General features: G+C 37.4%; 1 protein-coding gene across 10 annotated transcripts in view; it reads left to right on the top strand.

The window, feature by feature from the left end:
- The window catches only part of Smarca1 (SNF2 related chromatin remodeling ATPase 1), a 90,351-nt gene that overhangs the window by 46,403 nt on the left and 17,122 nt on the right, over positions 1–26,826 (top strand). For all 10 annotated transcript variants that reach the window (XM_090326984.1, XM_090326988.1, XM_090326982.1 and 7 more), the window contains 7 exons: positions 721–840; positions 9,254–9,364; positions 9,979–10,092; positions 18,092–18,214; positions 19,322–19,454; positions 23,405–23,523; positions 23,634–23,846. In XM_090326984.1, coding sequence (XP_090183110.1) covers positions 721–840; positions 9,254–9,364; positions 9,979–10,092; positions 18,092–18,214; positions 19,322–19,454; positions 23,405–23,523; positions 23,634–23,846 — 933 coding nt within the window. The remainder of the gene's footprint in view (positions 1–720; positions 841–9,253; positions 9,365–9,978; positions 10,093–18,091; positions 18,215–19,321; positions 19,455–23,404; positions 23,524–23,633; positions 23,847–26,826) is intronic.

Here is a 26,826-nt window from a genome sequence, read left to right as displayed (position 1 = left end):
TTTGTGATTTTTGGTGTCATACCTAGGGCCTCGTATATACTAGTTAAGTATTCTCTTTGATGGCATCATTGCACTTTTTGTACATTTGCAGATTCATTATTTTATATCAAATACCAAGCTTTTATAAAGGTAGAAAATCTACATTTTTTGTGGGTCATGGGGCTTGAACTTTGAGCCTGGGTGCTGTCCCTGAGTTCCGCAGCTCAAGGCTACCACCCTACCTCTTTGCACTGGCATTTTCCCTTAGCTCTTCATCTCAAAGCAACCACTCTACTTTTGAGTCATGCCACACTTCCCATTTTCTAGAGGTTAAGTGAAGAGTCTCAGGTCCTTTTGTGCCTGGGCTGGCTTTCAACCTTGATCCTCAGATCTCAGCTCCCTGAATAGCTGGGATTACAGGTGTGAGCCACCTTTGCCAACGAAAATCCACATTTTTAATGTGAGCCAGTGGCTCGTGTCTGTCACCCTCGCTACTTAGTTTGTTGAGACCTGGTGATTGCCATTCAAAGTCAGCCCGGGAATGAAATTCTCTGAAACTCTATCTACAGTTAACCAACAAAAAGCTGGAAATTGTGCTGTGGCTCAGGTTGTATTGTAGAGTGCTATCAAAAAAGTTTAAGGATGGTGCCCAGGCCCTGAATTCAAGCCCCAGCACTGGCCCAAAAATGCTTTTGCAAGTAATATGTTGATAATTTGTGCACTTTAACTTATTCAACTTAGACTGCAGAGATGAATGAACGCTTGCAGAAGATGGGCGAGTCTTCTCTAAGAAATTTTCGAATGGATATTGAGCAAAGTTTGTACAAGTTTGAAGGAGAAGATTATAGAGAGAAGCAGAAGGTAATTTGTTACTTTCTAGCATTGGATTCTCAACTTTTCCTCTTTCTTTCTCATAATTTAAAAATAATAATGGTATTTACCTACTGTCATACACTGCTATTAACATTTCACAAAGGGTTAAAGAGATTATGAACTAGCTATCTTTATTTTTGTTAAATAATCATCCTCAACGTCATCATCACCCCCACCATCTCCATCATCATCAATATGGATATTATAGGTTGAATATCTTCTATAGGAAAAGTGTGCTTTTGTATTTAGTGGAGGGCATTTTGAATTTCATCCTTTCAGACTGGAAATGCACAACTTGTGCTAGTACTTCTGTTATTAAAAAGGATTGGGGTTGAGTCTGAATGTGAACTCAAGCTTGATAGCAGTTAGGACTAGTTATGTGACTTGATTCTCACTGGTCAAGTGGAGATCATACTAGTCTCAAGTGCTTGGCCTGGATGCAATTTTTTTTGTGGGTCATGGGACTTGAACTTAGCCTGGGCGCTGTCCCTAAGCTCTTCAGCTCAAGATTACTGCCTTACCCTTGAGCCAGGACCCGCTTCCCCTTTTCTAGAGGCTAATTGGAGATAAGAATCTCAGGTCGTTTTGTGCTCAGGCTGGCTTGGAACCTTGATCCTCAGATCTCAGCCTCCTAGTAGAGCTACCATAGCCATTTGTTTGACATTTGTTCTATCCCAGCAGGTGGCTTGCTTCTCATCTTACTGTCCCATATTGCATTTCTGTTGCTTTATGCTTTCACTTTCTTCTACTCTGTGACAGTTCTGCCATTTTGGGGAGGGTTCAGCTGTATAGGGTGAACTTGGGGCCTGGGTGTTGTCCTTGAGGTCTTTTTTTTTTTTTTTGCTCTAGGCTAGCACTTTATCACTTCCTGTTTTCTGGTGGTTAATTGGATATAATAGTCTAGTGTCCTTTCCAGCCTGGGCTGGCTTGGAATCACAATCCTCAGATCATGGCCTCCTGAATAGTTAGGGTTACAGATGAGATCCACTAGACTAGCACCAGCTAATTCTTCCATTTTTATCTTTACTCATCATTTATCACATCAAAACCTTGGAATAGTATTTATCAGTTACTTCCAGTTCGTCTTTCTCACTTTGGGTTTGTCTGAAATTTTGTAACAATTTGAACTATGATGCCTTTTTAGCAAGAATTGATCAGAAAGGTCCTAGATTCTCAGGGCATATATGAGGACAATGTACCATACTGGTGATATTAGCTTTATTACTTAGCAGAAGTAGGATCTGCTGACTGTCTCTTCTGTGAAGTCAGCATTTTCCCCTTTGTAATTTATGAATATCTTGGGATACAAATGTTCTCACCATCACCACCATAGCTTCTGTTATTAAGAGTGTTGTTGGCCACTGTAATTTTGTGTTTTCCTCATTATATTTATTTTTGTTAGTTGGAATTTTTCTGTCAGAAAGCATTGCCCTTTTCGATTTACTTATATATCAGTTGTCTATCAGTATTGACTCTCATGGATGTTTATGTTTTGAATTACAATCCAATTCTATTATTATTTGCTAGGTTTAGGTTATTGCACAAATCCATTATGTTTGTTTGAACTAGCAGAAATGCTTTTTTAAATTGAAAAGCTCATATTCTTTACTATTACTAAAAAATGAACATGAACCATTTTAGTTTGTTATGCAGATACTCTGAGTATAATGCTTTGTTGCTCCCATTTGCTTCTGATTTTGTTTTTTGGTTGATACTTTTCTGGTTGTTTTATCTCTAATCTTAACGCAGACTGCTTTTGCTTTATCCCTCGGACATGGAGGTGATGGCCTGTCTGCAGAGTTGGGAAATTGCCTTCGTAAATGCTTTTTAGATCTAATTATATGATATGAATTTTATTAATATTACAATTATTCCTGTGGGCTTACTGCTGGTACTAGGAGTGTTTTATAAAGTAGAAGAATATGAATAGACTCTGGATATTATTACAGCTTCCTTTTTTGTGGGTCATGGGGCTTGAACTTGGCCTGGGCACTGTCTCTGAGCTCTGCATCTCAAGGCTACTGCCCTCCCCCTGGCCCTGGGTGTTGTCCCTGAGCTCTTCAGCTCAAGGCTACCACCCTACCCTTGAGCCTAGCCCTACTTCCCATTTTCTAGAGGTTAATTGGAGATAAGAGTCTCAGGCCTTTTTGTGCCTTGGCTGGCTTTGTACCTTGATCCTTAGATCTCAGCCTCCTGAGTAACTAGGATTACAGGCATGAGGCACTGCGCCAGCTTATTATAGCTTCTTATCCACATTTTCATAGGATTCAACCCAGAATCTTTCACCTGCTAATCATATGCTGTACCACCCAACTAGGTTCCCTAGCTGCTTCATCTTCATTTTCAGAGAAAGATGACTGTGAAGTATTTGTGTATTTATGATACAAGAGGTTTTATTATGCTTCCGCATTTAAAAATTAATAAGTACAGACAGAAGTTTTTATAATGATTCTTATAGTTAAATGTTCAACAGTAATAAAAATTGTCTAAATTCAACATTTTTGAATTGATAACTAATATTTTATATCCATCCATTTATATTTTCTACTTTAGGTTCTTAGGTCAGGTTCCAGTTATCCTGGAAGAGAAGTAAAAATCTGAAAAATACTATATGAATCATGGTCATTATATATTGAGGTAGATTTTTATTTATAATTTGTTGAGTCAGTTGTAGTACTTTAATACCACATCTAATAATTTAAATCACTGTGGCTGACATGAATCCTCAGTGAATTAACTTAATATGTTACTATTAATATGCTCTGATCTAAAACAAACTAACTTAAAGTTCAGGAATTGTTTCTTAACACCACCTACTTCCAATTTGAATGCATAGGTCCACATGTAAATGTAGACTAAAAGGCAAAGTACATTGCACAGCGTTAATTTAAAATATCTGTTTTCACTATAGTTGAGAAAGATAAACACATGCGTTTTAAAATTTTTCCATTACAGCTTACATTAATCTACTGGGGATAAAAAGCAATATTTTTCTTTGTGTTTCAGCTCTTCCTTTCATCCCTTTCAAAGCCATGACCTTGCACATGCTGGAACTTTTCTATTAGTGACCTGAAGCTCCAGCTGTGACAGTTTCTCATTTTATTTAAACACGCACGGTAATATGCATATGCCAGAGTCCACTTGCATTAGAATAGATGTTATGTACTCTCTCTCTCCCTCCCTCCCTCCCTCCTTCCCTCCTTTCTTCCTTCCCTCCCTCCTTCCCTCCTTTCTTCCTTCCTTCCTTTCTTCCCTCCTTCCTTCCTTCCTTTCCTTTCCTTCCTTCCTTCCTTCCTTCCTTCCTTCTTTCTTTCTTTCTTTCTTTCTTTCTTTCTTTCTTTCTCTTTCTTTCTTTCTCTCTCTCTTTCTCTCTCTCTTTCTTTCTTTCTTTCTTTCTTTCTTTCTTTCTTTCTTTCTTTCTTTCTTTCTTTCTTTCTTTCTTTCTTTCTTTCTTTCTGTACTTGAACTCAGCTCGAGGCTAGTGTTCTACCACTTTGAGCCACAGCACCAGTTCTGGTTTTCTTGAGGTTAATTGGAGATAAGAGTCTGACAGACTTTTATGCCTGTGCTGGCTTTGAACTGTGATCCTTAGATCTCAGTCTCCTGAGTAGCTAGAATTATAGGAGTGAGCCACCAGTGCCTGGCAGTTACTCGCCCTTATAAATGCTTATTTCCATATAATTTTAAATTCCTGCTTACAAGCCAATGTGCTGGTGGATCAAGTCTGTAATCCTAGCTGTTTAGTAGGCTGATAATTTAGGATCTTGATACCAGGCTGTGCTGGGCAACTGAGAGGTATATGGTAGCACTTTCCTATTATATCAGTTACAACAGGAAGCCTAAAATAGGTAAATTGCAAATCAGGTCTACATCTGGACAGGAAGGAGATCATATCACAGCAATGTAATTATCCCTGGCACTTGTGGCTCATGCTTGTAATCCTAGCTACTCTGGAGGTTGAGATCTGAGGATTGTGATTCATAGCCGGTCCAGGCAGGCAAATCTGTGAAACTCTTACCTCCAGTTAATCACCAGAAAACTGGAGTTGTGGCTTAAAGTGGTAAAGCACTAGCCATGAGCTAGAAAACCCAGGGATAGCACCCTGACCCTGAGTTCAAGCACCACCAGTGATTTTTAAAAATACCAAAAAGTAGTAGAGACGTTGTTCAGTTGTAGATCACCTGTATAGCAACATGAAACCCTGAGTTGAAAACTTAGCACTTACCCCTGTGGTAGATATGTAGTCTCTGGATGATGTGGTGCTGGGAATTTTACCTTTTCTGTAAAGCTCTTTCCACTGTTTATATGGTTTATCTCAAAGGAAACTTCACATTTGAATTATTAATGAAATTTCCTTTATGAAAGAAATTATTTTATCTTTTTCTTAATACACTGATTGGTAGGTAACACCATAGATACTTCTTCTGGTTTTTTGTTTGTTTGTTTTTGGTTCATGGGGCTTGAACTCGGCCTGGGTACTGTCCCTGAGCTCTTCAGCTCAAGGCTACTGCCCTACCCCTGGGCCTGGGCGTTGTCCCTGTGCTCTTCAGCTCAAGGCTATGGCCCTACCCTTGAGCCAAGCCCTATTTCCCAGTTTTTCTAGGGGTTGATTGGAGATAAGAGTCTCAGGTTCTTTTGTGCCCAGGCTGGCTTTGAACCTTGATCGTCAAATCTCTGCCTTCTGAGTAAGCTAGGATGAGTAGCAACCAAGCCTAGCTGTAGATACTTTTTTTTTTTTGCCAGTTCTGGGCTTGAGCTCGGGACTTGAGCACTGACCTTGGACTTTCTCAAGGCTAGGGCTCTACCACTTGAGTCTCAGCACCACTTCTGGCTGTTTTTCTATGTATGAGGTACCGAGGAATCAAACCTGGATCTTCGTGCATGCTAGGCAAGCACTCTACCACTAGGCCAGACCCCCAGCCTTTTTTTGTTTTGTTTTTGCCAGACCTGGGCTTGAGCTCAGGGCCTGAGCACTGTCCTTGGACTTTCTCAAGGCTAGAGCTCTACCACTTGAGTCTTTGCACCACTTCTGTTTTTTTTCTATATATGTGGTACTGTGGAATCGAACCCGGGTCTCAGTGCATGCATGCACTCTACCTCTAGGCCAAACTCCCGGCTCCTGGCTGTAGATACTTCTTAATGCATAATTATTCACTATAATATTTTTTTGTGATGCTATATTTGAATCCAGTGACTTGTATATCCTAGACACATCCTCCACCTGTAAGATAAACCATAGGCCTGTTAAATTGCATTGACTAGCAGTCTTACAACTTTCCCCACTGATTTTTTAAAAGGATTTATTAACATTGATTTTTACATTATATTTCAAATGACATCTTTAACAAACAGGTATTCAAGAAGGGAATCTCTCTATATATAGTCACTGGAACTTAGTTTTTAGAACATAAACAAAATTAGGCTAAGGGTTTGTATACCATAGATACGTATTAATCTATGTTATAAAACATGTCTATAGAGTCATAGGTTTTAAAAAAAATATTAACATTGATTTACATCATATTTCAAATGACATGTTTAACAAACAAGTATTCAAGAAGGGAATCTATATACAATCACTGGCACTTAGTTTTTAGAACTTAAAATTAGGGTAAGTGTTTGTATATCATAGATACGTATTAAACTGTGAAATAGAACATTATCTCTATAGAGTCATAGGTTTTTATGTCTATGTAGTTGTGCTTATATTTCCAATACCATGTCTATAGCATTAGGTATACAAATAGTGAGTCTTCGCTCTTGTACTGTTTGGATCTAATAGCCACATATAAAGGATACCATGCGCCTTTTATTCCTTTGGTCTTGACTTGTCTCACTCAATATGATTCACTCTAGCTTCATCCACTTCCCTGCAAAAGCCATTATTTTTTTCTTGTCTGTTGGCTATGTAGAATTCCACTGTGTGTGTGTGTGTGTGTGTGTATATATATATATGTATATGTACATATATATACGTATATATATGTACATATATATACGTATATATACCACATTTTCTGTATCCATTCATCTGCAGTAGGGCATCTGGGTTCCATTGCTTGGCTGTTGTGAGTAGTGCAGAGATGAACATAGCTGAGCAGGTGTTCTTATCATATCTTGGGTTATGATGTTCAGGGTAGATGCCCAGAAGTGGTATGGCGGGATAATAGGGAAGGTCAGTTTTCAGTTCTTTAAGGAACCTCCACATTGCTTTCCAGAGTGGCTGAACTAGTTTACAGTCCCACCAAGCAATGCAGTAGGGTTCCTTTTTCTCCACAACCCCGCCAGCATCTGTCATTGTCTGAGTTCAAAATCTTGGCCATTCTTATTGGAGTAAGGTGGTATCTTAGGGTTGTTTTTATTTGCATTTCCTTTATGACCATGGATGATGGTCATATGCTTTTCTGCCATTTTAATCTCTTCTTCTGATAAATCTCTCTTTAGTTCCCTTGCCCATTTAGTGAATGGTTTGTTGGGTTTGGGGGGGATTAGTTTCTTGAGTTCCCTGTAGATACTGGATATTAAGCATTTGTCTGATGTATTATTGGTAAATATCTTTTCCCAGTTGGTTGGCTTTCTCTCTACTTTTGCGACTATGCTTTTATCTGTGCAGAAACTTTTTAATTTAGGTAGTCCAATTTATCGAGTCTGTCTCCAATCTGTTGTGGCCCTGGGATTCTGTTCAGGAATCTTTTGCCTGTGCCTATGAGTTCCAGTGTCTCTCCTACTCTGTCATGTAGCAGTTTCACGGTTCCCGGTCTGACATTGAGGGTTTTGATCCACTTTGAGTTAATGCTTGTGCATGGCGAAAGGCTAGGGTCAATTTTTAGTTTTCTGCATGTGGCTGCCCAGTTTTGCCAGCACCAATAATTGAATAGACTGTGTTTGTTCTACTGTATATCTTTGGCTCCTTTGTCAAATACAAGTTGACTATAGGTATGTGGTTGTATTTCTGGTTCTTCTATTCTGTTCCATTGATCTTCTGGTCTATTTTTGTGCCAGTACCAAGCAGTTTTTGTTATTATAGCTCTATAGTAGAGTTTGAAGTCTGGTATTGTAATACCACCTTCATTGCTCTTTGTGCCTAGAATTGTTTTGGCTATTCTAGGTCTTTTCTTGTTCCATATGAATCTTTGGATTGTATCTTCTATTTCAGTAAAGAATTCCCCACTGATTTTAATCTTACAGATCAAGAAAGAATTGTATTTTTTCCTATTGCACAGACTTTCAATTATGTGAATGCCAGTAACATGCCTGACTGTCTGACTATCTTCATCATCTTATCACTGTCCACATAAGATACCAACCTTAAACTCTTAGATAAGAGCAAATAAAGAAAGACCATTAAAGATAGATTAATAGCTTTTTTTAGGGATCCAATGGTCTTATTTTTCGTATGGTCTCTTGGCTATGGATTGAAATCCTGGAAAATGTGGCAATAAGAAAATATTTCTTAGAGATTAGAACTGTTTTCTGATGAGTAATAGTATTTTTGAAGCAGATAATATGTAAAATTTTGTAACATCACTAAATTATTGCCTACATGTTTTGGATGTTTATTAATACATTTAACTTAACCCTTGACTATTTTACCTAATGCTGTCATGTTTGTTTTTTTTTGATCAGTTGTGGGACTTTAACTCTAGGCCTGGGACTTGTCCCTGAGCTCTTTCAGCTCAAAGCTACCGCTCTACCCCTGGGGCCACAGTACGACTTCTGGTTTTCTGCTGGTTAATTGGAGATACGAGCCTCATGAACTTTATTGCCCAGGCTGGCTTTGAACCACAATCCTCAGATCTCAGTCTACCTGAGTAGCTGGGATTACAGGCATAAGCTACCATTCCTGGCTTTTTTCATGTATTTTATATTTTAAGCTATTTTTTTTTTTGATTCTGGGCATAGATTCCAGGGCCTCACACACACTTAAGCATACACTCTTATCAAAGAGCTACACATCTAGCTTATACATGGTCACATTTAATTTTCAAGGTAAGAATTATTACTCTTACTTTACAGACAGGGAAGATAATTTTCTCAACCTTATACAATCAGTACAGTGGATTAATTTGTATATTAATCTAGGTCTTTCTGATTCCATTGACTTCCCTAACTCATATGCTTGTTAATATTTCTTTAGTTGATATATATTAATAGTAAACATATTTAGACATTTCTCAATTGATAAGGAAAATCGAATTTCCAACTAGTTTGAAAAAAAAGAGAATATCTTTCAAATAGTGTGTAGAACAAGGTTATGGAATTTGAAGGTCTAAGTATGAATTATAAGGCAAGTATTAATCTTTGAAAAAGGCTGATTTTCTCATGTTACTGTGGTTTTCATATACTTTATGGTAAAAAAGCGTTAGGAGTCACTGAATGCTTTGTTCTGTCTCCTGCATAGGCTGGTTTGGTGGAATGGATTGAGCCTCCTAAACGAGAACGCAAAGCAAACTATGCAGTGGATGCTTACTTTAGAGAGGCCTTGCGTGTCAGCGAGCCAAAGATTCCAAAGGTAAAACAGTACAAAATCACTTCTACTACAGTAGAATTTTTTTTTGCCAGTACTGGGGCTTCAGATCAGGGCCTGAGCAATGTCCTTGGGAGTTCCCAAAGCTAGAGCTCTACCACTTGATCCAGGCTTTTTTCAGTGTATGTGGTACAGAGGAATTAAACCTGGGTCTTTGTGCATGCTAGGCAAGCACTCTACCATTAGGCCAAACTCCCGGCCCCCTATAGTAGAATTTTTTTTTCTTTTGAAATTTATTTTTAGATTTTTATTGCTAGTATAATGATGATGTACAGAGAGGTTATAGTTACACAAGTCAGATAATGAGTACATTTCTCTTTGGATAATGTCACCCCTTCCCTTGCTCTCTCTGTTTAAAAAGAAATGTTAGAATATGAGTATTTGTGATGATTCATGGATTATAGTAGAATTTTTTGTCACATTGTGATTCAGTTTTTCTCATTGCCAACTTACATTTTTTAAAATACAGTTATACAGAAAGCTACTTGCCATAGCCACATAAATGGCTTATATTTGTTTTCTATCTAATAACAAAAGACAAGCATGTTCCATTTGTATATATCTAGAAATCACATATGCAGTATATTTTCTCTTCACAGGCTCCACGCCCTCCAAAACAGCCTAATGTTCAGGATTTTCAGTTTTTCCCACCACGTTTATTTGAGCTCCTGGAAAAGGAAATTCTTTATTACCGGAAGACTATAGGTTATAAGGTAAGCTTTTCAGTAGTTTTGATTAGTATGATGTAAATTTTTAAGATACTGTCTTCTATTAAGCAAGCTTGTTTTCATTTAATAAGGTGAAAGGATTAACAGCATTTTTTGGTGGGTCAAGGGGCTTGAACTCTGGGCCTGGGTGCTGTCCCTGAGCTCTTCAGCTCAAGGCTATTGTCCTACCTCTGGAGCCACAGTCCCACTTCCCATTTTCTACTTATTAATTGGAGGTAAGAATCTCGTGGACTCGGGCTGGCTTTGAACTGCGATCTTCATATCTCAGCCTCTTGAGTAGCTAGGATGTGTGCCACCACACCCAGCTTTAACACATGTTTAAAACCAGAGCGAAGTTTGTAGTATGAAACTACTGAAACTTCCAATAGGACCATTACTTAAAGGTATTATTGGAAAATTTTCCAAGAGATAAGATATTAATACCTGTGCTAACTTATTGTGTAAAATTTATTTTTATTTAAAAATGGTGGTACAAGGGAGTTATAATTTAACTTGTCCATTTTCTGTATGTCTTTTTTTTTGCCAGGCCTGGGCTTGAGCTCAGGGCCTGTGCACTGTCCTTGGACTTTCTCAAGGCTAGAGCTCTACCACTTGAGCCTCAGCACCATTTCTGGCTTTTTTCTATGCATGTGGTATCGAGGAATTTAACCCCGGTCTTCGTGCATGCTAGGCAAGCACTCTACCACTAGGCCAAACTCCCGGCCCCCTGTATGTCTTTTTTAAGGCTTTTTTTTAAATTAAAGAATTTATTAACATTGATTTTTGCATCTTATTTCTAATGACGCATTTAAAAACAAGTATTCAAGAAGGGAATCTCTATATACAATCACTCATACTTAGATATTAGAACATAATTAAAATTAGGCTGAGGGTTTGTATGTCATAGATACATTTTAATCTATGTAATAAAACATGCCTATAGAATCATAAATGTTTATGTCTATGTAGTTATGTTTATATTTCCAATACCATGTCTATAGCATTGGGCATGCAAATATTGAGTCCTCACTCTTGTACTGTTTGTATCTAATAGCCACATATTAAGGATACCATGCACCTTTTGTTCCTTTGGTCTTGACTTGTCTCATTCAACATGATTCGCTCTAGATTCATCCACTTCCCTGCAAATGCCATTATTTTTTCTTGTCTGTTGGCTATGTAGAATTCCATTTTATATATATATATGTAAATATATATAAATAGATAGATAGATCACATTTAGATAGATAGATAGATAGATAGATAGATAGATAGATAGATAGATAAATCACATTTTTTGTATCCCTTCATCTGCAGTGGGGCATCTGGATTGTTTCCATTGCCTGGCTATTTTGAGTAGTGCAGAGATGAACATAGCTGAGCAGGTGTCCCTATCGTATCCTGGGTTATGATTTGTTCAGGATAGATGCCCAGGAGTGGTATGGCGGGATCCTCATCTTCTATATGTCTTAACCAGACTCAGGCCATCCATCCTCCCATACCCCTTCTACATACTCTACTTCTTCCTTTCTCTCCTGACCCATTTCCTTTTATGCATATATGCCTTGATTATATTGACTGTAGTTTTCTACTGTTCATTTTCCCATCTTCCTCTTTTCATTACCCACCATTCAAAACATTTTTCAGCTTCCTAATAGTTTTGTTAAACTGTTTTTGATTCTTCAAATGGTATACACCATTTAGTTTTCCTTCATGTTAGTTTAGTATATATATGTATATATGTGCATATAAAATGCATATATATGTATATTCTTGTTTGCATGTTGATTTGGGAGGTTGTATTTTTTGCCAGTCCTGCGTCTTGAACTCAGGGTCTGAGCACTGTCCTTAGGTTTTTCTCAAGGCTAGCGCTCTATCACTTGAACCACAGCACCACTTTGCCTTTTTCTATATAGGTGGTACCAAGAAATAGAACCCAGGTCTTCATGCATGTTAGGTAAGCACTCTAATTCTAGGCTGAATTCCTGACCCAAGTTTGTTATTTTAGGTCTATGATCCATCTACATATGGAAGAAAACCTTTGCCATTTTTTAAAATCTGACTTTATGTTTTCCATATGAATTCATTTTCATACTAATTATACAATGTTATTTTTCCTAGTGGATAAAAGTATGTGTATACATTCAACATGCATACACACATATATAATCCATCTGTCTCTATATCTATCTATCCTCCATTCATCTATTATAGCACACCTGGACTGTTTGTATAACTTGGCGATTGTGAACAGTGCTGCAGTAAACTTGGATATGCAGTTTCCTTTTTTGTTGTCTTTTTTTTTTGCCAGTCCTGGGCTTGAGCTCAGGGCCTGAGCACTGTCCTTGGACTTTCTCAAGGGTAGAGCTCTACCACTTGGGCCTCAGCACCACTTCTGGCTTTTTGCTATGTATGTGGGGTACCGAGGAATCAAACCCGGGTCTTCATGCATTCTAGGCAAGCACTCTACCACTAGGCCAAACTCCCGCCCCTTTTGTGTTGTATCTTATTGTGTCATCTGGATAAATGCCTAGGAATGATAACTCTTGTGTTTAGTTTTGTGAAGAATCTTCATACTGATTTCCATAGGAGTTGCATTAATTTACATTTCTACCAACAATATATTAGAATTCTTTGTCCTTCACCCTCTTCGCTAGCATTTGTTGTGTCTATTCATGGTAATAGACATTTTGGCAGTATTAGATAACATTTCAGTGTCATTTGATTCACATTCCCTTTATGGCTACAGATATTGAACTTTTATTCATGGTATTTTTAATTATTACTTGCATGGTTAAAGCATATGTAGAAAGAAAAGCAGGTATTATTTTGGCCAGTCCTGGGGCTTGAATTCAAGCCTGGGCATTGTCCTTGAGCTTTCTCAATGCTAGTGCTCTACCATTTGAGCCACAACACTACTTATGGCTTTTTCTGTGTATGTAGTACCCAGAAATTGAACCCAGGGTTTCAAGTGTGCTATGCAAGCACTCTTATCACAAGGCCACAATCCTGGCCCCATGATAAGAATATTTTTTAAAAAATTATTTTCCTTATTGGACCCAGAAATAGTATTTTTGTGTTTATGGTGAAAATTTTGATGAAAACCATGTTGGTTATTATTAGTAGAGTGTAATTCTTGAAATGTCAAACATGAAAATGTGATAATTATCTATTCTTTTTTTTTTTGAGCTCAGGGCCTGGCCAGTGTCCCTGAGCTTCTTTTGCTGAGCTACAGTGTCACTTCTGGCCTTTTCTGTTTATGTTGTACTGAGAGATCACACCCATGGCTTTATGCATACTGGCCAAGCAGTCTGCCACTTTCCCTGCCCTTAGATTCTTTTTAATATAGTTGAGTGGGAGATACCCATTTTTCCAAGTAAAATTTAGTGTTTATCATACTATATATCTACTATATTGGAAAATTAAGTATACAAGATTATTTCTGTATGTTGAAACTGGCTTTCCAATGAATGGAGTATGAACAGAAGTCTAAGAATCACAAGTGTTAGCGAAATTATAAATATGCTTCCATAATTCTAATTTTCCCATTCAGAAGTTCATTTCACAAGTGAAACTCTTGACTATTTTGATTAGTAGCTGGAATGATTCTAGAGATGGCCCATGTTTATAAGAAGTGTTTGGAACTAGAGTAGATCTCAAGTATGTGTAATACTTGTCCAGTGTGGAGATATTTTAATTTGAATTAGAGAAAAAAAAACCATGTTTTCCCCCATAGCTTTTATCTATAATCCTAGCTACTTAAGAGGCTGAAGATAGTGGTTTGAGGCTAGCACTGACAAAGTATTCATGAGACACCTTTTCAACCCATAGCTGGACACAGTGCGGTGTGCCTCGTGTACCAATCTCTGTGTATGGCAAGCTGAGATTGGGAGTTTATCTCCCCAGTAGGAACTATATACAGTTTATATTTATGATGTCAATAAGGTTAGAAATTCTCAAAGTAGAATTATATCACTAAAGGACATGCAGTTAAAGGAAGTGGGATACTATGTTAACAATAACTGTTGAAAAAAATAAACAAGTCTGTCCAAGTGCTGGTGGCTCTAGTTGTAACCCTAGTTACTCAGGATATTAAGTTTTAAGATAATAGTTCAAAGCCAGCCCAAGCAAGAAAGTTTGTGAGACACTTACCTTCAGTTAAGCACCAAAAAAGCCAGAAGTATGGTTGAAGTGGTAGTGCACTAGCCTTGAACAAGGAAAGCTCAAGGACAGTACCTAGGCCCTAGTGAGAATTTATAAAACAATTAAGAACAGATTCTGGATGTTGCCCCCCCTCCCTTTTTTGCCAGTCCTGGGGCTTGAAGCCAGGACCTGGGCACTGTCCTCAATCACTTCAGTATAGCACCACTTCCAGCTTTTCCTCTGTATGTGGTACTGAGGAATCAAAACTCAGGGCTTCATGCATGATAGGCAAATCATCTACCATTAGATCATACTCCCTGCCCTATTGGGCCCTTTTGAACCTTGTCAATTACCTTTTTTGTGTGGTTGTTCTGGGACTTGAACTCAGGGCCTCACACACATATTTGACTTTTTCACTAAGGCTGGTGCTCTACTATTCGATTCATATGTTTATTTCCAGTTTTTTTTTCTGGTTAATTGCATATAAGTGTCTCACAGAATTTTCTGCCAAGGCTGGCTTTGAACCACATCCTTATCTAGGGTGATAGAGCCTCAGAAATATGTAGCCTCTTGACTATCTGGATTATAGGGGTGAACCACTTATGCCCATCTTTTTCCATTCTGTATCAGGAACTATGGACTTGAGCAATGGTGAGGGCCTTTCACTGGGAGTATTTCATTTGTGAGTTCAAAGGATAGACGAATAGCATTTCTTCATCTGTAAAAGCTGTTTATCATCTTCTCAAATGATATGTAAAGTTCATCCCTGCACCCTGTATATCTGGAAAACTAGTATGGAACACTAGTTTATGCTTAGATGAATAAAACTGCTGCATTGAATTTACCTGGTGATTTACATGTATTGGTTCTATGAAAGGGACTCTCCTTTTCTGCTTGAATGGTTTGTCAGCTTAAGGAAGACTAGTGTTGCACATGACAGCTGATATTATGGTTCATGGCAGTATTTTATCTATTTTGAGTCATAAAGTCTGACCCCAAGGAATTCAAGCAATTGGTAGTGTTCATGTGTAAGCTTGTTTATTTTTATTTTTCATTTTCTGTTTTGTTTCTCCTTCCATATTCAGGACAGCAAGGTCACATCAGTATTACTAATAATAAGATCTGGAGTTGAAGGATTTTGTTTTATTTCAGGCCGAGGGGCATATTTGCTTATTTTACCCTAATCACTCGGTGGTTAGCAGTATATTAGGTGCTAGTTCTTTTCTATCCAAGCTTTGGTCGTGTTGCAAAGCAGGCATATTTAGGAACCTAATTTATCTTGATCAGTAATAGAGGTTGTTGATTAATGCATTTATCTATTTGTTCACTTTGCAGTGGAAGAGAATGATTTCATTGGTTTCAATTGTAACATAAAAAGTTCAGAGTATCTGTAAGTTCCATTCAATTTAAAGACATAGAGCCAAAGAGTGGTACAATATTTAACACTGAACATTTCTAACATTTATCCCCAATAAAATTTCTTCAGGGATAAATATAAACACTTGACAAATGGAGCAAGTTCTATAATCTTGGTGAGTTTTGGTAATGTGTCATTGTGGGTTACCTGCTTTGCAATGGAAGAATTAAAATACGGTGATATGATTTCAGGTTACTGCTTTCATTTTGTGTCCTGTCACATTGAATTCACCATTCCATATTTCTATGAATGTGCTGCTAAAACTCCCTCTCAGAAACAAGACCCGAAAAAGTTTTTATTTATCAAGTCCAGCTCTTAGTCACAAATTCCTCAGGGTTTAACTAGAAGTCTAAATAATAATTGAGATGTTTTCCTTTAAAAGACACATTATCACAAATATACCATGTTACTGGATGATTAATACTTCAGTATCTCTTTAGTCCTATTGGTCTCTAGTGTGTGTGTGGAGGGGTGTACTAGGGCTAAAACTCAGTGCCTTGTGCTCTCCCTTGGCTTTTTTTTTTGCCAGTCCTGGGCTTGAGCTCAGGGCCTGAGCACTGACCTTGGGTTTTCTCAACACTAGAGCTCTACCACTTGAACCTCAGTACCACTTCCGGCTTTTTTTCTATGTATGTGGTACCGAGGAATCGAACCCAGGTCTTCGTGCATGCCAGGCAAGCACTCTACCACGAGGCCCTCCCTTGGCTTTTTTGCTGAAGACTTGTGATCTACCAATTGAAACATGCCTTCAGATATGGGTTTTTGTTTTGCTCCTTAATGGGACATAGTAAAGTCTCTTGGATTTGTTTGCCTAGGCTGGCTTTTAACCTTCATCCTCAGATCTCAGCCTCCAGTACAGGCATGAGTTACCAGAACCCCATGCTACTTACTTCTATAGTATTTTAAAATAATTCTGAGAAGCTTAATTAATGTTGGCAAGGCTCCCATCAGGTAAATATTGAATTCATGAGAAGTGATTAGTATTATTTTTCTAGTCCTGGGGCTTGAACTCAGAGCCGGAGTACTTTCCTTGGGCTTTCTCAAGGCTAGAGTTCTACCATTTGAGCCACAGCATCACTTATGGCTTTTTCTGTGTATGTGGTACCGAGGAATTGAACCTGTTTCTTTGTGCATGCTAGGCCCACACTGTACCACTAGGCCAAAGTCCTGGCCTCAGGAGATTTCTTTTCTTGACTTTTTGTAGGAAGGAGATATAGGAATCCAGGAATTTGAAATGATTCATAATCCACAGATTTTCATCTGTGTGTTTGAGTAATGAAATTGTAAATAGCACAGATTGTCTCATTCTAGGTGCCAGTGGCTCATGCCTGTTAATCCTTGCTTCTCAGGAGGCTGAGCTCTTGAGTATGGTGGTCTCTGAGACTCTTATCTCCAATTAACCATCAGAAAACCAGAAGTGACTCTATGAGTCACAATGATAGAGTGCTAGTCTTGAGCAAAAGAGCTCAGGAGCAGAGCTCTGGTCCTGAGTTCAAGCCCTACAACTAACCATAAAAAGTCTTTGTGTAACTTAAGTTTTTATTTAATTGGGTAAGTACTTAAGAATGAATTTGTTGGTGTGCATGTAATTTTACAATTGAATTTAACTGTTGAAAAATCATTACTTATTTGTGTGAGAAGTAATGTACCTAGTATATGGACTAGATTTTATTTGTTTGTTTGTTTTGTGGGTCAGGGGACTTGAACTCTATGCCTGGGTGCTATTCCTCAGCTTTTCACCTCAAGGCTACCACCCTACCCCTTGAGCCACAGCCCAACTTCCCGTTTTCTGTGATAATTGGAAATGAGAGCCTCACTTCCTTTAGTGCCTGGGCTGGCTTTGAACCCTGATCCTCATATCTCAGACTCTTGAGTGGCTAGGATTACAGGCGTGAGCCACTACACCCGGCTAAAATTTTATTTTTAATTTAGGCTTTGTTTTCTACTTGTACCTCTTCTAACAGATGATCTTACCTAATTTCCACATTATGACAGTTTAACAGGTTCTCTCACAGCTACTCAGTACCCTACTTTAATCTGTCTAGCTGAAGGTTTAGAGTGAAAATTCTGCATTTGGACACTTTGCTCCCTTGATCAATCTCCAGGGTCCACTATGTCATTTCAGGACTCTGTAAATATGTCTGCATCTGGCCCTTTGAACTCTGGGCTTAGTAGCTATCTATCCACTTCTGGCTTTTTGCTGGTTAGTTTAAGAATCTCAAGCCTTTTCCTGCTTTGGATGGCTTCATTTTGAACCTTGATCCTAAGATCTCAGCCTCCTGAGTGGGTAGGAATATAGGCGTGAGCTACTGGTGCCCAGCGAAGAATATATTTTAAAGACTGTATGGTATGTCATTTGAGATAATTCTAAGATTGATATATGTATGTTTACTTTTATTAATTAAACTTTCTCATTTTATTTATTATTCATCTCTTGATTTATAGGTGCCAAGGAATCCTGAGATGCCAAATCCAGTTCTGGCTCAAAAAGAAGAGCAAAAAAAGATTGATGGAGCTGAGCCTCTTATACCAGAGGAGACTGAGGAGAAGGAAAAACTTCTCACACAAGTAAAATATTTTAAGTGGCTAAATATTTCTAGTAAAAAATGAAAGCCTAAAAAACACTTTTGTTGTATGTGCCTCATGCCCTGATTTAACACAGCACCGGAACTCTGGTTTATGGAATAGACTCTTTTGGAAACAATACAAAATTCATTTATGCAAAATATATGTCAATTAGTAGAAATATGACATGTCTTTTTAGCAATTACACTAAGGTCACTGAATCCACATTTGAATCCTGATAGTAACAACTAATACATTTTTGAAAATTTGAATTTCTTTTGTTGATTGATGTGAATTGTCCTCTGAAATTATGCTGTAGTTATCTTTTATTTATAATTTCATGATTAAAACAATTCCTTTTATCTTTTCTTAGAAGTTTAAAACAATGTGGTTCTGAGCATTATAATTAAAAGCTAACAGTTATTGACTGAGGAATGTTTCCATTTGTATAAAATATTAATACTCTCAAAGTCATTGTTGGCTTAGTGAGCTTTGTGTTCTACTCAAAAAGTATAAGGTAAAGGTTCAGCATATAAAAGACTCTTAGACAGTAAATATGTGTAGGGCATTACATTTGTACAGGATATTACTGGCACAATTTATGTATTCAACGTTTTTGAGACGATTTGCAAGGCACACTAGTCAGAAATTCTGTAAGTTTTTCAGAAGATAGTTTTTTTTTAGTGTTGCCAATGCAAAGGGAAAGAAATGCATGAGGTAATGGATATGCCAATTACTTTGATTATTTCACATTTTGTATGCTTGTCCAAGTATCATACTGTGCTTTAGGAATATGCTCCATTCCTTGTAACTTAGATGTAAGAAAAGAATTTTATATTCACGTGTTATTTGATATAGGTCCTGTCCTTAATAAAACATGCAGTTTTGTTGAATGAATTTTTGTAAGCTTCTGTTCTCTTAAATAGAAAAGCAGTTATTTTTATAATAGTGTTCACTCTTTAATTCCAACATTGAAACAAAGTGATTTTATAAAGAGGAACATTTAAGTCTTTTGTATTGCTTTTAATATGTCATTATCTAGAACTGTGTAGAAAAATAAATGGATTTATAATTAAACCTCTGCTGATTATGATTCTGTTTTGTTTACAGGGCTTTACAAACTGGACTAAGCGTGATTTTAACCAGTTTATTAAAGCTAATGAGAAGTATGGGAGAGATGATATTGATAATATTGCTCGGGAGGTAGAGGGCAAGTCCCCTGAGGAGGTCATGGAGTATTCAGGTTTGTCTAAAATTCCAAACATGAGTGTTCATCTTGATCACATCTACTTATCGTGTTAATTGTCGGTGGTGTTAGATCAATAACTTGTGAATAAGGTGTAGGTGAACGTATAAAAATATAATTGTATTTCTATGAAAAGTTTATAAGACTTATAACAAAGTACTGTTATTTTTGGTAGTTAGCTAAGAGAACTAAACAAAACTGATCAAACTAGAGTGGCGATTGGATGAGCATTGACAGAATTAGTTTTCCACTTTCTCACTTCTGGAATTTGGTTCTCGTCTGGTTTAGTCATGAGACGAATTGAAGTAGTTTTTCTAGAAATGATCTCAAGGTTCCGGTCTACTTCAGTCAGGTCACATGGGCCTCATTAACTTGAGGCAAGTTGAAATAGATACAAAAAGATTGCTTGAATGAATCTGTTCATTAGTCTGCTAATTGTCTATCTTATTCAGCTTTACCCAGAGTCAGTGTTTGAAGTATGCGGACTTAATACTAATTTCCTTGCCATTATGAAAGGAAATCTTATTAAAAATATGCCAATATGGGGGCCAGGAGTTTGACCTAGTGCTAGAGCAATTGCCTACCATGTACAAAGACCCAGGTTTGATTCCTCTGTACCACATACATAGGAAAGGCCGGAAGTAGTGCTATGGCACAAGTGGTAGGGCATTAGACTTGAGAAAGCCCAAGGACAGTGCTCAGGCCCTGACTTCAAAGCCCAGGACTGGTAAAAAATATGCCAATATTTCTGTTTTTTTTTTATTTCTACAGCTTAAGATATTTTTGATTGTCAAACAACTTGAGCTCTCAAATTAGTCTGACTACCAGCTGATTAGAATCTAAAGCTAGCCTCCCAAAACCTATTTAATCTAGCTACTTAAATACTTTTTTAAATAATAGGAAATAAATGTTTGCATACATTAAAGTTTAAGAGATTTTTTTTCCTCCTGGAGACCTAGAAGGGTCTTCTGACGGGTATGAAGGACTTCAGATACTTGCTTTACTGAATTTCTTTTTTGGTCTGTGGTGGGGATTGAACTCTGGGCCTGAAGCTGTCCCTGAGCTGTTCGGCTCAAGGCTACTGTCCTACCCCTGGAGCCACAGCGCCACTTCTGATTTTCTAGTGGGTTATTTGGAGATAAGAGTCTCATGGACTTTAGTGCCCCAGCTGGCTTTGAACCTCCATCCTCAGATCTAAGCCTCCTGAGTAGCTAGGATTAGAGGTGTAATCCACTGTGCTTAGCATACTATATTGAATTTTTATTCACTATAATGTAACATCAAAGTATGTATAAAGTTCCTTTTTCCTTGTTTCCAGGACAACATGTAAGATAATAGCGTTTGGGAGCTTAAGAGAGGGTTTACAGTAGATGGAAAAAAATAATTTAGCATCAAGAATTTAGTGAGAAGAGTATAAATGGCCTGTACAGTGATATGTTGTGAAGAACTTCCTTCAGAAGATAAAAGATTATATCATGTGCTTCAACTTTCAAGAAAAACATAATTTAAAAAGATATCTATAGGAAGTGGCATTGTGGCTCCAGGTGGCAGAATGCTAGCCTTGAGCTGAAGATCTCAGGGACAGTGCCCAGGCTCGGAGTTCAACGCCCATGCCCAAATTCCTTCTACCCCGCAAAATAAAAGCAACTATGGCCAGGAGGGTGGCTTAGTGGTAAAGTGCTTTCCGAGCATGTATGAAGCCTTGGGTTTGATTCCTTAGTACCATGTGCACATAAAAAGCTAGAAGTGATGCTGTGGCTCAAGTGGTAGAGCATTAGCTTTGAGAAAGCCCGCAGACGGTGTGTAGGCCCTGGGTTCAAGCCCCAGGACTGGCAAATAAAAAGATACCATAGATCCAAGTGAGGTAACACATAACCATTTTGTAGTTCTCAGGAGGTGGATGCAAGAAGATCAAAAGTTCATTGTTACTGTTGTCAACATAGTGAATTTAGGGACAGATTAAGCTATGGAGCTAGACTCTGCCTCAGAACTTAAAAAAAGTAAAACTGGGGATGCAGCTCTGTGGTAGAGCGTTTGCTTGGCATGTGCGAGGCCCTGGGTTGCATCCCGGCAGCACAAATAAAGCAAAAAAAGGTAACAGGGACTAGAGATGTAGTTCAGTGATACAGTGCTTGCTAAAGTACATGCAGCCCAGTATGACAACCACAATATCAAATAATATGTGCAGTTGGCTTTTCATGAGTATACATTATTTTATGTAGAACAGGACTTTGAATATGTTTTGGATGATGAAGTGGGTAAATGAATAAATGAACACAGCTCCTCATAAACTCAGAGTGCTAACATACCTTTCTTGATAGGCTGTAAAAATGACGAATTTGAGAATGTAGAGTATGTCATTAGAAGGCTTTCACTGGAGTCATAATATGTGACATATTAATGCAGTGGATTATTTGTCTCATTTATAAAATTTGGTTGGATGACTTGGTAATTTGAATATTTTTCTGTATGTATCCAATTAGAATCCAGTGAGGTTTAAAGAGACTATAGGTCTCTTATAGGAAATATGGTATGATTAGTGAGTGATTTCAGAAAGAAGTAACAGCTTTAGTTAGCAATTGAAAATGGTTTTATTTTCATTTTGGCTTGCTAGAAAGCTATTGTGCTTGGCTCCTGTTTCATCCAAGTATTTGGTCCTTTCTGTATTATATTTGAGTAAAAAGCCTACCTGAAACTGGTACCTGTGTTAGCATTTGAAACCCTAGTAACTTTGAATGGATGATCACACTTCCATGTTCCATACCTCATGCAAAGAAAATTGCTAACTTAAAACCTGTTTAGTTCTTATTATTAAATGAAAAGTTAGGAACATTTAATAATTGAATATATTATATATATACATACACCAATGAATATGAGATTTATGCTCTTTCTGTTAATTCTTTCTGTAGGTTCATTCCATAGGTGCTATTTATTTTTAAACTAGTCCTGGGGCTTGAACTCAGGGCCTGAGCACTATCCTTGGGCTTTTTCCTCAAGGCTAGCACTCTTTCACTTGAGCCACAGCACCATTTCTGGCTTTTTCTAGGTATGTGGTACCGAAGAATCAAACCTGGGTCTTTGTGCATGCTAGGCAAGCACTCTACCGCTAGGCAAGCACTCTACCACTAGACCAAACTCCTGGCCCCATAGGTTCATTTCTTTAACTTATTTGCAGGTCCTGGGGCTTGAATTCAGGGCCTGAATGCTGTTCCTGAGCCTATTTATGCACAAGGCTGACGTTCTACCACTGGAGCCACAGAACCTCTTCTGTTTGTTTTTTCTGAATACTTTATTGGAGATAAGAGTCTCACGGACTATTCTCCCTAGGCTAATAGGTCTTAGTCTCCCGAGTAGCTAGGATTACAGGTGGGACCGCTGGTCCCCAGATTCTTTTATTTTTTGAACCTGGGACTAGTGCTCTTGCTGGGCCTTTTCTGGTGAAGGCTAATTTTCTGTTCATTAAACTACACATTTTCTTCTGAGTTTTTGTTTGTTAATTGGAGATGAACTTCACTCCTCAGTTGGCTTCCATCTATTTTCTTTGAACAGTTTATTAGCACTTATTTTTACATCGTATTTCAAATGCCAAGTTTAACAAACAGGTGTTTAGGAATGAAATCTCCATATGGGCTTCTGATCTTGAATCTCATATGTAAGCCTCCTGCATAGCTGATGTGAGCCATAAGCCTCTGGAAATCCTTTTTTAATTTTTTTCCTGCCAGTCCTTGAGCTTGAATTCAGGACCTGGGCACTGTCCCTGAGCTTTGGCATTCTACCACTTGAGCCATGTGCCATTCCCGAGTTTTTCTGTTTATGTGTTATTGAGGAATGAAACTTAGGGCTTCATGCATGTTAAGCAAACACTCTACCACTAACCTACCTTCCTAGCCCATCCATTTGTTTTTAAATGATAGTATTTTAAAGAAATAGCTCTTGTTTTCCAGCTGTGTTTTGGGAACGTTGCAACGAGTTGCAGGACATTGAGAAAATTATGGCCCAAATTGAACGTGGAGAAGCAAGAATTCAGCGAAGAATCAGTATCAAGAAAGCTCTGGATGCCAAAGTATTGCTATGTTTTACATGAATTTATTAGTAGAGCGTTTTATTTGATGTAGTAATTATGTTGTACATATTGTGTACTCAATTAAAAGCACTGTTTCATTGAATATGCAGATTGCAAGATACAAAGCACCATTTCATCAGTTGCGAATTCAGTATGGAACTAGCAAAGGAAAGAATTATACTGAAGAAGAAGATAGATTCCTGATTTGTATGTTACACAAAATGGGCTTTGATAGAGAAAATGTGTATGAAGAATTAAGACAGTGTGTACGAAATGCTCCCCAGTTTAGATTTGACTGGTTTATCAAATCTAGAACTGCCATGGTATGTATCTTCTTGGTTACTTTTTATTTCGTTTTGAAAAACGAGTAATTTTCATGTAGATTTGTGTCACTTTTGTCACTTTGGCTTTCTCTCTCCCCCCCCCACTTTGTATGCTCTTTCTCTCTTTTCCTTTATATATATATGTATATATATAAATATGTATGTATATATATGCTTTATATATAAATTTATACCTGGATATATCTATATAGCACTGTGCATTCAAGAATATATTTACTTCATATTCATAAGTAAATAATCATGAATCATGCAAAACAAGTTGCAAACAACCTAAGTCTTATATCTTAGTACTTTAGCATGTACATAAGTGTAGTCTCACCTGAAAATGTAAACATTGACTAATGTCATCTTGCATACCATCTGTGAACAAAATTTTTTATTTGCCCCTAGAATGTCTTTTTTTGCTTTTTTTATTAAAGAATTTATTAACATTGATTTTTGCATCTTGTTTCTAATGACATATTTAACAAACAAGTATTCAAGAAGGGAATCTCTACATACAATCACGGGCACTTAGATTTCAGAACATAATCAAAATTAGGTTAAGGTTTTTTTTTATCATAGATACATAATCACCTATGTAATAAAACAATATTTCTATAGACTCATAAGTTTTTATGTTTATGTAGTTGTGTTTATATTTCCAAAACCATGTCCATAGCATTGGGTACGCAAATGTTGAGTCCTCACTCTTATGCTGTTTGGATCTAATAGCCACATATTAAGGATACCATGCGCCATTTGTTCCTTTGGTCTTGACTTGTCTCACTCAACATGATTCACTCTAGATTCATCCACTTCACTGCAAATGCCATTATTTTATCTTATCTAGGCTATATAGAATTCCATTATATACATACCACATTTTTTGTATCCCTTCATCTGCAGTGGGGCATCTGGATTGTTTCCATTGCCTGGCTATTGTGAATAGTGCAGAGATGAACATAGCTGAGCAGGTGTCATCATATCCTGAGTTATGATGTTCAGGATAGTTGCCCAGGAGTGGTATGGTGGGATCATAGTGAAGGTCTATTTTTAGTTCTTTAAGAAACCTCAACACTGCTTTCCAGAGTGGCTGAACTTGCTTACAATCCCACCAGCAGTGCAGTAGGGTTCCTTTTTCTCCACAACCCCGCCAGCACCTAGAATGTCTTTTATAGCTTTTGAAATTGTTGATTTAGTGTGTTAACACACTGGTTGCTGTGTCTTATTAGTCCTATATAAATCCATAACTTTTTTTCTCTGATACTAACATTTTTAAAAGGTCATGGCTAGTTTTCTTATTAACTGTCCCATACTATACCTCACCATTTGCTCATTGTTTAATTTAGGTTCAACATTTTTAAAAAATTATTTTTATTCTCTAGGTATTTTATAGAGGGGTTACAGTTATATTAATATGTCAGGTAGTAGGTGCATTACTTCTCATTCATTGATACCCCTTCTCATGTTTTTGTCCCCATTTCCGTCTCCCACCCCCTCCCCATCATCTTGTTTTCCCCTCTTCCCTTTCCTATTTCAAATAAGCAGACATATGTACAATATACTAGGTAACAAAGTCAGGTATATTAACACTATGAGATTAACCAAAGGCAAAAAAGCGAAGAGAAATAATATAGTACATTAAGAACAACAATCACAAAGGATATAGCTCTTGTTTCAATATCCTAGAGATCCTTTCATTTAGTTTCATCCTACATGACCTTAAGTTGGGGTCAACATTTTTGAGAAGAAATGCTACTGAAGTGATGTTGTGTGCTTCCATATCATATTATCAGGACTGCTGTGCCAGGTTGTCACACTATTGGTGATACTGATTTTGGTCACTTGGTTAATATCTCCAGCGCTCACCACTTTATTATTATTTATTTAATTTTATTTTCATTGGGGTTATACTTACGTATGTAAGGTAGTGAGTTAATTTATTATTGAACATTGTTACCTCCTCACGTTTTTCTACTACTTTCTCTCCCCTTATCCCTCCTTCAAATTGTAAAGTTCATTTTTAACATATTCTCTTGGAGCTCACCACTTTAAACATACTTTTCCTCCTTTATAACTAAGATGGTGATTCTTTAATGTAAACCATACAAGAATTTATTTTTAATGCAAAGGAATTGTTGTATAAGTTGAGTCTTAGTAAGCTATTATGATAGAGAATAGTTAAGTAAGCTGGCCGCAAATAGTCACTCCTGTAATCCTTGATCTCTCAGATCTCAGCATCCTGAGTAGCTAGGATTTACAGGCATGAGGTACAGGCGTGAGCTACAGCGCCCGGCTCTATGAGACTCTTATCTCTAATTAACCACTAGAAAATTGGAAGTGGAGCTATAGCTCAAAGTGGTAGAGTGCTAGCCTTGACCTGAAAAGGTCAGGGACCATGTAAAGGCCCTGAATTTAAGCCCCACAACCAACCAAAAATAAAAGAAAAGTTAAGTGAAAATCATTTTTATAATTTCCCCTATTATATGCTAACAAAAATTATGTCCCTATTATTTCTAGTGCTACTTGGCACTGTTCATAATGATAACACAAAATTATTTTTTTTGTTCTTAAAAGTGTATTTTTTTTTCACAAAATTATTTTTTGAGACAGGTTCTTGCTTGCAGTGACACTCAGGCTGGCCTTATATATTCATAATCCTCCTGCCTCAGACTCCTTTGTTCTACAGTTGTAGGTGTGAACCATCAGTTGGCCATATTTTTAGTGTTGATCTGACTCTTGCCAGCTAGAATTAAGACAAATAGATTTATATAATCCCCAAATTAAAGTCAATCAGAAGCTAGCAATCCAAATCATAGTTTTGTGACTAGTTATAAACATTTTTCTACCTCGAAAGTTCACGTGGATATGAAATATATTATACCGTTTTGTTTGACTCATTTCATATTTTCAGTTCAAGTTGAATACAAATTAAAAATGTGAATCACTTTATTAAAGGTATTAATTTTGAATGTGA

This window comes from Megascapheus bottae, chromosome X (genome assembly GCF_031878675.1).
Source record: "Megascapheus bottae isolate mThoBot1 chromosome X, mThoBot2.hap1, whole genome shotgun sequence".
In the NCBI taxonomy this organism is placed as follows: Eukaryota; Metazoa; Chordata; class Mammalia; order Rodentia; family Geomyidae; genus Megascapheus; species Megascapheus bottae.
Note: the sequence above shows the minus strand (reverse complement) of the source record. Positions and strands in the feature narration are given on the sequence as shown.